The sequence below is a fragment of the Solanum stenotomum genome, chromosome 10 (assembly GCF_019186545.1).
Source record: "Solanum stenotomum isolate F172 chromosome 10, ASM1918654v1, whole genome shotgun sequence".
NCBI classification, from domain to species: Eukaryota; Viridiplantae; Streptophyta; class Magnoliopsida; order Solanales; family Solanaceae; genus Solanum; species Solanum stenotomum.
The window spans coordinates 53499591-53514533 of NC_064291.1; the positions used below are offsets into that span (position 1 = coordinate 53499591).

At 34.1% G+C, this 14943-nt stretch overlaps 1 protein-coding gene across 1 annotated transcript; it reads left to right on the forward strand.

The window, feature by feature from the left end:
• The first annotated feature begins 8266 nt into the window (after positions 1–8266).
• Positions 8267–10481, forward strand: LOC125842639 (L-lactate dehydrogenase B-like). The gene is made up of 2 exons (XM_049521960.1): positions 8267–8961; positions 9829–10481. Exons 1-2 carry the CDS (start codon positions 8353–8355, stop codon positions 10270–10272), a joined length of 1053 nt encoding a protein of 350 aa, XP_049377917.1. The 5' UTR covers positions 8267–8352; the 3' UTR covers positions 10273–10481.
• The last annotated feature ends 4462 nt before the right edge of the window (positions 10482–14943 follow it).

Sequence of the window (14943 nt, forward strand, 5' to 3'; positions counted from 1 at the left end):
AGAAAGACAGATATTGTGTGTTTTAACCAACAATACGTAGGAGGAATCAATAATTTGCAACATAAGTGTTCTAGTCCAGTTAAAACCTTCATAACCGTGTTATTCACCTAATCTTGGCTTTCATTAGAAGCAACTCAGAAGCTAGCCGATATGGCATTAGCTACTATCAGCAGCAGCATTAGAGAATGTAATGACTTTGACGAGCTGCACAACATTTCAATAACTAATGTGGGAAGTGACATGGGAACAACTCATATGTGAAACTGTAAGCAGAAGAATCTTGGGAAACATTATGACAATTACAGCGAAAAAACAGAGAGACAGAGTACCGGTATGTAGGTCCTCATGCCAATACATGTGACTGCGTTATTTTTTCATAACCAGTCAGCTTTGCTGATATCTCCTCAGGATCCAGCCTCACTGCATAAGGTATTCAGTTTCTAAAATCATTCTATCTGAACTGCTCAAACATAATGACGACCCCACAGAACACTTCAGACCTCAGAAACTTAGAGCATCCAAATTTCTTTGCTCCCAGTAAAGACATGGTTGGAACAGGTCAACAATCATAATGCATATGAATGATAAAAAGAATGCATAAAACAAGTCCATCTTTAAAAAATTATGCTTTCTAACTGTCGTGTTTTTAGTAAGGTATCGAATCCAAAGGCCAAAAGTAGTTAACACATTCATTGCCACTCTCAAGGAATTACTTTGGAGTTGCTCAGAGAGAATCTAGAACTGAAGTAAACCATTCATGTAAAGAAGTAAGGAAAGAAATTCCAGTATGAGATTTTTTCAGGCCATCCAAGCATTAAAATAACAATTGTCGATTTGTTCCAGTAGTCCATGCTGCCAGACACCCTTCTAACATCTTTAAGGTGCCTGGTGAAGCCATTAACAAGGTTGAACTTTCTTTAATGCAATGGAGTACCCAAATAGTTGAAGATCTTCAACAAGAAGATAAGATTATAAACCTAAAATGAAACTTTAGTGTAGGACAAGCAACATGGATAATCTCCTGATAAGTTGAACATAAAACAAGAGCTGCTCAGATCAAATTTAGCAAAAAAGCCTTCTAGGACATAAACGATCCAGATTGGTTAAGACGTCTAGAAATGGGCATGAATATGGTAGACATTTGGAGAACAACAAAAATAAAGAGTTTAAGTAAACTGAGAACTCCCTTATGCTGTGTTTGAATGGAATGGAAAGAGTGGGTTATAACTCTTGTCAAAATAACAAGAGTGGGTTAAAAGTCCTTATTTTACATTTGATGAGGTTATTTTTTACAGAAAAGGGAAATTGCGCACATAGAAGACATACACATAACTGGGAATTAAGGTATGTATTCCTACCTACAAAGTTCATCCAATGATCCATACAAGAAGGAATCACTTTCATTCCCGAGAAATTTTGAAAAAACAAAACAAAACAAAGAGATAGACAGAATTTGATTAAGAACTTTTCTGATCCTTAAAAAGCCCTATGGTTTATTTTCTCCAAACAGCACAAAGTAACAGTTTGTGGGATAACATCCCATGTTCTTCTCTGATATCTCCTTTGTTCACTACTTTTGAGCATTATCCAACGTAACTAACTCCAACAGGCTATAAAAGGAATCTCCAGAGAGCTAATGGTGATTCTACAATGTAAGAAAAAATCAGCTAACATGTATCCTGTTCTTTGAACTCAGGTTCTGCTATATTTACATTCCAAATTAGTAATTACACATTTGGGAGCATTATCATTTAGCGGGCAATATTGCACTTGATGAAACAATCCTTCTTTCCCTTCCAATGGTGATACATGTTTTTTTTTAGACTACACAATTACCATGGAGCTAACAAAGTCCAGGAAATATCAAACTTTTGAATTGTGAAGAAAATGGATCTTGAACCAAATCTAATCTCAAAAATTAGTTCATGAGATGACGATTGGCCGAGACCATATAAGGAGACAACTATTATTCCTTTAACCAATGTGGAAAATCTAAAAAGTAAGCTCATGGGTGAGGATCGCTCAATATTATATAAGAAGACAACAACCCATACCCTGAACCAATATGGGACACTTAACACCCTCGGCATGCTAGGATGGGCATCTGGTTCTTCCTTTTCTGGTGCACACAGTGCATACCTAGGTAAACTATGGAGAGATGATTCCCCTCTGGCCGGGCCTCCCAATCGAGATAAGCTTCCTCTAAGTGGGAGTTTGACCATGAAAATCAAATATTTTTCACTTTATTTGAAATTTTTAATGTTGGAGTTCGCCAAACTTTTGGCAAAGAATATTTAGAATATGATTTTTCTAATTATGATTTATATCCCCAATTTCTAAAAACAAGCAAAATTACTCAACTTGACTAATTTACTTGAAACGTATGATCAAAACTGCTCCAAAAGAGTAATAATCTCAAAATAGATAGTCACATAGTGTCATAGATAAAATCCTAAATTCAACATACTACTACAAATAATTTTTCACTTTATTTGGAATTTTGAAGTTGGAGTTGTCTTTGAATATAATTTTTGAAAATAATAATTGGTTGTTTGAATGTACTTTTCCTAAAAAAAGTATGACATACAATTTAAAGTCAGTCCTGTATATAAGTTTTTTTGTACTCCTAGAAAAAAACTCTGCTTCCAAATCATGTTCTTTATCTACACTATACATGTGAAGCCTAAGTCATAATAGCATCCTGCAAGTCTGCAACTACCACAAAATGCAATCAATAGCTCACCAATTTTCCTTTGATGATAGTTTATAATATCTTCAATCCATGATTTGATGCTGCTTCTTTTTTATTTTGTAATCAGTCCCATTCCAACATTACATTAGCTGCAAATAGTTTTGACAGCGTAATCTCCCTACGAAATATTTCATCAGTTTCATTAGAGTAGGACTATCATAATGTCTACTCCACTGTCCAGCAATAAAAGATGTTCACCATTTTCCTCTTTGAAGTCAGTAAGATGTTCAATTTATACACTAAAAGAAACAAGAGAAAATACACATCTCCATATATCGCGTATTTCATTCATTTAAAGATTACAATAAAATCTCTCTAAATTAATATAGGCGGGACCATGAAATATTATTATTTTGTAGAGGTATTATTTAATCGATAAATTAATATTTATTAATTTAAAGAGTGTTCGACACTGAAAAAATTGTACAGGGATAAAATCTCAAAGAATTTGAAAGAACTCACTTGTGAACACGTCATTCATGAACTTGAGGTCATGATTAATGATCTCGATTACCGCAATAAAATGGACGTTAATAACCTATTGGATTGGTGAAAATGATACATGTTCAGAGGTCCATAGCTTATTACAAATTGTGGATATCATTGGAAAAATAATATTGATGATAAAGTTGAAGATGATACAATACCTTTGAAACCAGTTACGCGTAAGGAAACACTTACATCTAGAACTCTTCACAATTTTATGGTGCAATTAGAAAAGACAACACAGATCTTTTTGGTTGCAATAAAAAAAGCTAGAGATAAGCTTAAACTAGATTTAAATTTTAACAAAAAACAGAACATAATAGAATCATATTTCACTAAATTTTCTTAGATATATTTGTACTTTTAAAGAATTATTAATTTATAATATTAATGAGACCATATATTTATATAGGGGTCTTCTGAAAATATATTATCTTATTGAAATGAGTGATTTTTTCCATTGACCCAAGTCGGGACCGGAAGAAATTATTATCTTAGAGAGATTATTAATTAATCGAGTGTTAATTTAGTGAGTTTTTTCTTAATACCTTCAAATCCTTCACTGCTACTCATGAAAGCTCCATATACATATTTGATTCGGAATTTCTTTAACAGATAACTCAACACATGGCACATTTACTTTTCACAGCCTTTTACATTTTCCCTGTCCCAAAGATACATTATGACTAATTTTCGTCTTCATCATCTAAAAAGCTAGATTTCATCCTATAAGTTTGCATTTATACAATACTGTAGCAAATAACACGCTTGAACTAAAATGTAAGCAACCTTCTACTGCTTATTCTACATGCCGGAAAAGACAATTTCATATTATGCCCAATTTGAAATCGTACATACAGTACAAGTTAATTATCCGATAAAGTAATACGCGAATTGCGAAAAAAGGAGGTACCAGAACGTTTCTTTTGCAGAGATGGTGAATGGATGCGCTGGAGGAGTCAGTCTGGAGTCTCTCCAGCTTTGCTAATGCTTCCATGGCTCCGGCGAAGCTCGAGAGACGACGAATTTCGAGTCCACAGTCCACTTCAACAAGTCTGATTCTTCCAAAAGCAATTGTTCGATGGTTTTTTTGCAAAATATAGTTTTGGTCCGTCGAGTATAACTTAATTCGAAATTAGTCCTTCGTCAATTATCACTTGCTAGGAGAAATAGTTACTCCCACCGTTTCAATTTATTTGTCTAGTTTTAACTTGATACACAATTTTAAAAAAAATAAATTAAATCTTGTTGACTTAAACTAAATATATATATATTGAGTGTACCAAAATGTTATTACTCTTTTGATCTTAAACCTGTCATGCGAAAAGTTGAAATTAAAAAGTCATAAAAAAATAGAGAATTTTTTTTTTAAACAGACTAAAAAGGAAGTAAGACAAATAAATTGAAACGAATGAAGTATTATTACATTGTTTTTGATTTCCCTTGTTATCAAGGTGTCTATTCGTGGCTGAACAAATCCGAATTCATGGTACATACATTTTAAGTGGGACTTAACTCAATACCTTATGGTACCAAGTAACAATGAACGATAGCCACATTGCACTATATATATATATTCTCGAAGGCACCTCTCTCCTTCAATAGAATTTGCGGCATGTCAACCTTTAGTATGATTCTTGACTTTATATCAAGTTAAATCACATGTCCACAACTTCTGTGGCCCGGTCGATTCCTTTTTGAAACTATAGTTATGTATCTTAAAACAATCTAAATATGTATTTGTCATATTATGTAATTTTTTTTTTATTATTTTCTTATTACTTGACACCTCATACTTATCTATAACTAAAGTCTAAAAATTAGTATAGTAATATTATAAAGGAAATACGAGATACATCTCTCCCATCAATTGATAGATTACTGTAAAAAGTTTAAATTACATTGAAAATAAGTGAAAATAATATTTAATTATTCATCCTCGTAAAAATAGTATATAAAAAAGATCGTTTTATTATAGCATTACCGTTAATTTCCTTTTAATTGTCTAATTATGTCTAAGATTGTTTCACCAATTTTCTTCAAGGAGACAATATCAATGTGCAAGAGAGCGTTCTATAACCCAAACGGACCCTTAAATTTGGAAATATGTTTAATTTGCATTATTTTGCTTACATCTTGAAAAGGTGAAAACAATGACCACTTTTTATGATCTTTTAGCTGGAAAAGAAAAGCAAAGGTATAGAGGTCCTTAATCCTAGCTAGTCACGTTTACGATAGCTAGCGGAGAGGCAGATTTAGAATTTGAAGATCAATTATGGATCACCACAGAAATAGGTGCGTCTTAGTGAAAATGATGTCACACAACACCGCTTCATCTGGAAATTTTATTTTATAAATACTCAAAGAACTAATGTTCAAACATATTGATATTGATATTGATATAAATTAAAGGAATGATCAAGGCAAGAATAAAATAGTGGAGACAGGCGCGATCCATGATGGGTTTCGAGAAAAAAAAAACCTTGGCTTTGTTGGGTATTATTTGCCATGAATTTCTTACCATAAATAGGTTTTCTTTTTAAAAAACGGTTTATGATTGGCTAGTCCTAGGAAAAAGTTTAGAACTCTATAAATAGAGACTTGTTTCTTCTAACATAATCAACATTCATAATGTAGTCCTAGGAGCTTTGAGAGTTTTGGTTAGGGGAGAATTTGTGGGACACACGTTTGATATGTTATCACTAGTGTGGACCTCCCATGTATTCTGAGTGAATTGATTAAGGTTATTTCTCTCTATATTTTTCTCTCATATTTATATAGTGGATTGCTCATCTCTTTTGTGGATGTAAGTCGGTTGACCGAACCACGTTAAATCTTTGTGTCTTTTGATATATTTCTCTTTTGTCTTCTTACTCATGATCTTTCGAGGTTTATTTTGCTAGCTTCCGCATTACACCTAATTATTTCGGTACTAACAGGCTTTAGGCTTTTTGACAAACCATGGAATTAATAATTTTTACTAATACCGCTGGCAGAAACAATGCTAAACAACGGCCTAGTTTTAATTAATCAGTGGGCATAATCAATATTCTATAATGTTACTGTACAAAAGCAACTTCTACTACTTTTCATGGTTGAATTTTACGAAAAACACATATTAATAAACCGTGTTTATAAAGGAAAATTAAATAAGTAATCGTACTTCCAATGTACGCTAGCTAGCTATTGTGATTTTCTCCACACTTGTTTTTTTTCTTTAGTCATCAATATTTATTATAAGCACTGCTCTAATTTGACCATTGTGTGCCTAATATGCTGCTATTTTAACATGTAATGAGGTCAAATGGGTCTTATAATATAAAAATGGTTTATAATGAGTGTTATGTTAATAATTAATAAATGACAAGGGATACCAACTGTAAAAGAACTGTTGAGAATTGGAATGTTCTAATTTATTTTAATTTTATACTCCATCTTTCCTATATAAGTTAGTTTGACTCGGCGCAAATTTTAAGAAAAAAAGAAAGAGTTTTAAAATTTGTGGTCTAAAATGAATGATATAAATTTGTGTAGGTATAAATCATTTTATTGAAGATAAAATAGACATTTTAAAGTTAAATTGTTACTTAATATAGAAGCGTGTCATTTTTTTTAAACTAACTAAAAAGGATAATACATCATGTAAACCGAGACAGAGGTAGTAAGAGACGTGGGCATATTAAGAGGGACATTGAGAATATGTATGTACTATTATAAAGAGGAGAATCTAGGATATAAATCTTAATTTGAATACAACTTATTATTCGAATATAATCACACTCAAAAAGAAAACTTCTCGAATAAAAATTGTTTTCTTGTGAAATAAGTCGACCTCTTTTACGTATTTGACGTGATTTTTGTCGAATTGGGTAGCAAGAAATCTATTTTACTTTTCTAGATAGTCGTCTTTATTTAGCTTATACCCCACCATTTGAAAACTCGCTGCATTATTCGTTACTAATTTATTTTTTGTGCTAACATAACAGTTCAAAGATTTTTTTACATTATGAGATTAAATTAACTACAACAATGGATAATATCTATATATGGTTACGAGAAAAATAAAGTTATGCTACTAACAGTTCACTCTGCACAATGTCACTGTATATTAATTTCTTTTCATAATACCTCTTATTATAAACACATTATGATATTCATTCATTACATATATTATCTAAAAAAGTGAATAAATACATGCTTCTGTGTTAACGTGTGTGCTTATTAGTTAATATAATTCAACTCAACAAAGTTAATAGTTAAAGTAATAGATGTATAAATCTATAGCCAGCTCTGAAACCACCCCTAGTTTTGAAGCATTAATTAAACATGGAGCAAATTAATGGCCGCATTATAAGTTATCAAATGAAAAAATGCACCGTCTCAATTTTCAAAGTCTTTAAAATCCCACCAATTGTTATATTATATTACATGTAAGCTTTATTTTCTTTCCTAAAATTAGACTTGATATTTTAACTATCGTAAAAAGTAAAAATTCAACTCAATTGAAAAGATATCACAATACTCCCTCCGTTTTAACGCATTCGAGATGTATCTTATTAATTAATTTTGTTAATAATATTTTTATTTTTAAATTTGATCATATTGTACTAAGTAATTTTATTTTTTTTTGATTTGCTAAAATTAAGTAGCTGAAAGCCTCTTTCTTTTCTATCAAGTAGTACTTATTTTTTACCTCAACTTTGGAATAGTGCATTTCGAAGTAAAAGAATGTAGTGTTCCGCATAAACAATGAACCCGCTAGGATGGATGAGCTCTTTATAACTGTTCTTTTAGGTATAATTTCGTCTATTCTCCTTATCAATTTTTCTATCCTAGTTAGGTTCGAAAACTTTCACAAAATGAAAACGGACAACATCGTTGTAATTATAAATAATATACTAGTACTATTTTACGAAAGAGAATTTGTTTTTTTTTTCCAATGCTTCTCGGAAGATTGACCGTTGAAAAATCCAACACATTGCACCAACTTTCCCATTATTTTTTTCTCTTTCCGTCGCTAATCTCTCTATATAACTACACCATTTGCCTCCTTCATTCACCAAAAACCTTAATTTCTCTACTAGAAAATACACAATACAATATTACAATTAATCATGAAAAATAGTAGCTCATCTTCATCACTTGGCCCTGGTGGTCTAGACTTGAGCCAAGTTTTTTTCAAGTCAATTTCCAATGCTGCCCCTCCTTCACCCACAAAACGCCACACCAAAATCTCCGTCATCGGCGTCGGAAACGTCGGTATGGCAATTGCACAAACAATCCTAACACAAGACCTAGTCGACGAGCTTGCACTCGTCGACGCAAAATCCGACAAGCTCCGAGGAGAAATGCTGGATCTTCAGCACGCGGCAGCGTTTCTGCCGCGTACGAAGATCAACGCATCGACTGATTACTCGGTTACTTCCGGGTCGGATCTTTGCATTGTAACTGCAGGTGCCCGACAGAATCTGGGTGAGAGTAGGTTGAATTTGTTGCAGAGGAATGTGGCTCTGTTTAAGAGTATTATTCCGCCGTTGGTGAAGTATTCGCCGGACACTACGCTTCTAGTAGTTTCGAATCCGGTAGATGTGCTGACGTATGTTGCTTGGAAATTGTCTGGGTTTCCGGCGAATCGGGTTATCGGGTCGGGAACGAATTTGGATTCTTCTAGATTTCGGTTTTTGATTGCGGATCATCTTGATGTTAATGCCCAGGATGTACAGGTTAGTGCTTCATTGACTATTTTTCCACTAAATTTCTGAGTTTGTTTTTAGTTAGGGCTTAAGTTAATTAATGAGTTTTAACTCCATATCATTTCATTTCATGTGTACCAGGCGTGAAATTTTAAAAAGTAGAAAGAGGCTTTTGAATTTAAACTAAAAATGTATATAATGAGTCAAAAATGTTTGTTGAACTGTATGTCTTAAATATGTTATAGAATGTTGGAATTGAAAAAATATTGTTAAGTATAAAAAGTGACATGTCTATACGAATGATATAGGGATATTTGTTGTCACGCTTCACTTCTAGAAAACCAAATTGGTTAATTTTCAAGCCAAATTAGATTAGATTAATTCAATAAGTTCAAATATTCAAAAACTATTATAAAATGTATCTTAGAATGTCGGTTAAAGTTCATGGCATTTGACTCTCAAGAAGGAAATTGTAACAAGTATTTTGGAATGGAGGGAATAGCTAAAAGATAGTTGATTCGTCCCAAAATAAGTGTCACCTTAGCTTATTTCATGTCTATTAATAATCCGTCCCATATTGCTAAAAGGACACTTATTTTGGAATGGAAGGATTAAATAAGACTTAGATTGAAACGAAAATAGAAAGGATAAAACACCTATTTTCATAGATTGACAGACAAAAATGAGCTATAACACATTACAACAACATCATATATATCCGGTGTAATCCTACATTATACTTATTATTAATTTGATTTTCCGATTGAATTTACTAAAGATTTGAGTCGAATTTAACATGTAATTGATATTGGACACCATCATATATAAGTATACTTATGTTCTGTCTGTATTGTTTAAGTGAAAGTAATATACTATGTGATATTTATACTTTGCTAGGCATACATTGTTGGAGAGCATGGTGATAGCTCAGTGGCACTTTGGTCAGGCATTAGTGTAGGAGGAGTGCCAGTCCTCAGTTTCCTTGAGAGGCAACAAATTGCTTTGGAAAAAGAGACACTAGAAAAAATCCACCAAGAAGTTGTGCACAGTGCATATGAAGTGATTAGTTTGAAAGGTTACACATCATGGGCAATTGGTTACTCTGTTGCTAACTTGGCTCGAACAATCCTTCGCGATCAAAGAAGGATTCATCCTGTTTCGGTTCTTGCAAAGGGATTCTATGGCATTGATGGTGGCGATGTGTTTTTGAGCTTGCCTGCACAGCTTGGTAGAAGTGGAGTTTTGGGCGTGACGAATGTGCATCTTACTGATGAAGAAATTGAGCAACTTAGGAACTCTGCTAAGACTATTTTGGAAGTGCAGAGTCAGTTGGGAATTTGAAAAAATAGCACTAGCAACTGATCAGTTACTATACAACTCTGTTGTTTCTTACCATACAGTTTGTTGAATTTTGTTTTGTTTGTAATATCCTTATAGCAGTTAGTCATATGACATTGGCTACCTGCTAGCTAGTTATCTGTGGGTGCTAACTTTGAAATAAATTGTAACAGAACCTCTTATGCCACTTTATAGAAATTTGATTTTATCATACTTCTAAGTTCTAAGTTCATATGCTTTGTATTTTGAGCGACTTTTTGAGATAATTATCATTAATTGAGTGACTTTTGTTTTACTAAATAAAGTTGGATGACTTTTTGAGATACTAATTATTAGCTGATTAGTGACCGTTTGAAAAATTATCTATATATACTTGTCATTGAACAACTTGTTATGATTTAAAAGTTACTTTTAAATTAGCAGAGGCATTTTGCTCTAGTTAAAGTAAAGGGAATTAAGATAAATGCATCCTAATCATCATTTGTAAATATAAATATCCTCAAGAGTATTAGTCCACTCAGTGGCGGAGCCAAAATTTTCAATAAGAGGTTCAAAATCTGAAGAAATAAACACACGAAGTAGCTGAAGGGGGTTCGACATCTACTATATATACCTAAAAAATTATTTTAATCATGTAAAAATAATATAATTTTCCGTCGAAGGGGACTCGAATGAACCCCTAAAGATATGGTGGCTCTGCCACTGAGTCCACCTCTAGCAAAGGCACATCAATTCCTATGGAGATTCAAGATTATGAATTTATTGAATGTTATCATCTAGCCATTTGAGAGCAGTTTGCAGAAAGAGGGAAGAAGAAAGGGGAATATAACAATGAATTGATTTAACCGACTTAGTTCATCATACACAATGAATCACTATTTATATACAATGACTAATTAATTAGAAGTAATTAATCTAACTGACTTAACAAACTCACTAATCAGCTAATTATTTACAATACTTATTTTAACACTCCCCCTCAAGTTGGGTGATGGAATATGTCCAACATTCCCAACTTGAACAACATATCATTATGTAGTTGTTTTCCAAGTGCTTTGGTGAAGATATCTGCCATCTGCTCCTTGCTTGCCACATATTTTGTCTTGATTATGCCTTCTTGTAACCTTTCTCTAATAAAGTGACAATCTATCTCTATGTGCTTTGTACGTTCATGATACATGAGATTGGAGGCAATTTGCATTGCAACTTTATTGTCACAGTGCAGTTCCATAGGCAATTCAACTTGTGTTCCAAGTTCCTGCAGTAAACCTTGCAGCCAAACCAGTTCTGCCACTGTTGTTGCCATACTCTTGTACTCTGCCTCTGCTGAGCTTCTTGAAACTATGCTTTGTTTTTTTTTATTTCCATGATATCAGAGAGTCACCAAGTTTGATCCCAAAATCTGTCAATGATTTTCTGGACAACAAACAGGATGCCCAGTCTGCATCACAAAAAGCATTGATTTTTCCTGATTTCTTACTGCTCATCAACAATCCCAAACCAGGCTGATTTTTAATGTATCTCACAACATGTAATGCTGCATCATAATGTGATTTTTTATGAGCATGCATGAACTGACTTAGATGTTGTATAGCAAATGAAATGTCAGGCCTTGTCATAGCTAGATACAATAATCTCCCAATTAGCCTTTGATACACTTTTCTGTCCTCTAATTCTTCATCATCTGTAATGTTGAAACAATGATCATATTCCTGACTTGTGAGTTTCTGATTCTGTTCAAGAGGAGTTGTGGTTCCTTTTCCTCCAGCTAAACCACATTCTGGCACCAATTCTAAAGCATATCTCTTTTGATTCATCAATATTCCACTCTTGGATTTGCAAACTCAATGCCAAGGAAGTACCTTAACTGTCCTAAGCATTTCATTTTGAAGTTATGATGCAAAATATCTTTGGCCTCTTGAATCAATCCCTCATCATTACCAGTGATCAAAAGATCATCTACATATACAAGTATGATCACAATGCCATCAGTAACATCTCTTTTTGTAAACAATGAATAGTCCAATTTACTTTGAGTAAAGCCTGATTATGTAAGTACAGTGGTGAGTTTCAAATTCCACTGTCTGCTGACTTGCTTCAAGCCATATAATGATTTTAGCAGCCTGCAAACCTTAGTCTCCCCCTGGCTGCCGAAATCAGGTGGTAGAGTCATATAAACTTCTTCAAAGAGGTCATCTTGGAGGAAGGCATTGTATACATCCATCTGTAAAAGGGACCAATTAAACTGAACAGCTAAGACAATGACACATCTTACAGTCACCATTTTTACAATAGGAGAGAATGTATCATGATAATCAAGTCCCTCTTGTTGGGTGAAGCCTTTAGCCACAAGTCTGGCCTTGAGCCTTTCGACACTCCCATCAGCTTTGTACTTAACTTTGTACACTCATTTACATCCAATAGGAGTCTTACCTGCAGGCAAATTAACAATCTCCCAAGTATGATTATCACTGAGAGCTTGAATTTCTTGGTCCATAGCCTGGATCCAACCACTATGTTGGGCAGCTTGTTCAAAAGAGGAAGGCTCAGAAACAGAAGATGAAAAAGCTAAAAGATAGGAATGATTGAAAGAGTTGACAGTGGTATATGAAATAGAAGATGAAATGGGATAATGAGTTGTGAAGGTGGTGACATAATCAGTATGCCATATAGGAGGTTTGACTGATTTAGATGACCTTCTCTGAGGAATGACAGGAGGAGGAGAAATGGAAGTAGAAGGAGCATGAACTGTATCAGGTAATAAGGAAGGTGAGGAAGATGGTGAATGACTGGTGGAAATAGTAGATGAAGCAGGAGAGGGAAAGCAATCATCAGTGGGATGTGGAAAATCAAACTGTGAAGGAGGAAAGAAACAGGTATGAGAGGGAGGGGCAGAATCCAAAAAAGTGTATTTAAGATGTTTGAAGGGAAAAAATAGATTCCCTGAAAGAAACATCCCTACTGACAAAGAAAGAACCTGAAGCAATGTTATATAGTTTGTAACCTTTCTGAATGTCAGAGTAACCCATGAACACAGAGAGAATGACTTTGGGAGAGAATTTATCTGACTGAGTTGTGTTTGTGGCATAACAAAGGCATCCAAACACTTTCAAATTATTGAGGAGGGGAACTTTTTTGTGAAAAAGTTCATAAGGTGATTTGCCCCCCAAAACAGAAGAGGGAAGTCGATTGATGAGAAAGGTGGCTGTAAGTACACATTCTCCTCAAAACTTTAAGGGCACATGAGCCTGAAATCTGAGGGCTCGGGCTATCTCATGGAGATGTCTGTGCTTTCTCTCAGCAATGCCATTTTGCTGAGGAGTATGGACACAAGTAGTTTGATGAATTATACCAAGAGAAGAAAAAAGACTGTTGCATTGGGTGTTGACAAATTCAAGACCATTATCAGACCTAATTGTTTTGACAGAAGCTGAAAATTGAGTTTTAATGAGAGTTAAGAAGGTTGTAATAATAGTAACAACTTCACTTTTGAATCGTAACAGGAAAATCCAAGTCATTCTAGAATAGTCATTAACAATATTAAGGAAAAATCTATGACCATTATAAGTGCATTGCTTATAAGGTCCCCAAACATCCATGTGAAGTAGTTCAAAAGGGGATATAGTTTTCTTAGTACTAGAGGGAAAAGAGAGTCTAGTTTGTCTTGCAAGAGGACATATAGGACAAGAAGAAAAAATTGAACTCTGCATATGAGGCTTCAGAGATGCAATCTTCTGCAGTACAGTATTAGGAGCATGACCAAGTCTCTGATGCCAGATGGAAGCTATATCTGGTAAAGAAGATGATGCATGTAATGCAGAAGAATGTTGGAGTACAGTGGCAGGTGATGGTTTCTTGGTGGATGGAAATATGTAGAAACCTCCTGCTTCCTTACCAATCCCCCTCACCTTGCCATTGCAGAGGTCCTGAAAAAGACAGAAATCAGGATAGAAACAGACACAACAATTCAATTCCTTTGTGAGTTTGGAAATGGATAATAGATTGTAAGTAAAATGAGGAAGATAGAGGACATTTTTCACTTCAGTATTGGCAAAAAGTGAAGCAGATCCAGTGTGAATGACTAGGCTGGTTTGACCATTTGGCAAATGTACTTGGTTAGAGTTTGAAGGAACAAGAGTTGGATGAAGTAGTGTATCCAAACTAGAGAACATATGACGAGTGGCTCTAGTGTCCACAATCCAAGGAGTTGCATCATCACCTGTAGGAAAACAAACATTGAATGTACTGAATGTTGAGGAAAAGTTATGATGTATACCTGCCATGTTGGCAATAGGCTCCTGTGATGGAGATTCTTTATCAATTAATTTCATCAAATGATTGTATTGATCAGTAGTAAAACATGATGCATGCTGAAAATGTGGAATGTCAGGATCAGGGTTTCTTCTCATGTCAAGGCCTTCAACACAATTCACATTATTGACCTGAGCTCTTCTATTACCCTCAGAATTCTGCACCTTATTATCAACATAATTTTGTCCCCTGTAGCCCCTATTATCAACACCTTTCTTCCTTTGGAACTTGTAATTTTGTGGATAGCCAATCAACCTATAACAATTAGCTCTTGTATGGTTTCTTAGATGACAATGATCACAGTATAATCCTCCTATGTCTGGTTGGAATTTGTTGCTTTGTACTGAAGCTAAAACAGTAGGA

Bases quoted from the DNA above. Each gene is read 5' to 3' on its own strand.
- LOC125842639 (XM_049521960.1), top strand. From the start codon at position 8,353: ATGAAAAATAGTAGCTCATCTTCATCACTTGGCCCTGGTGGTCTAGAC. The intron at 8,962-9,828 runs GTTAGTGCTTCA...ATACTTTGCTAG, and splicing joins TTAATGCCCAGGATGTACAG to GCATACATTGTTGGAGAGCA.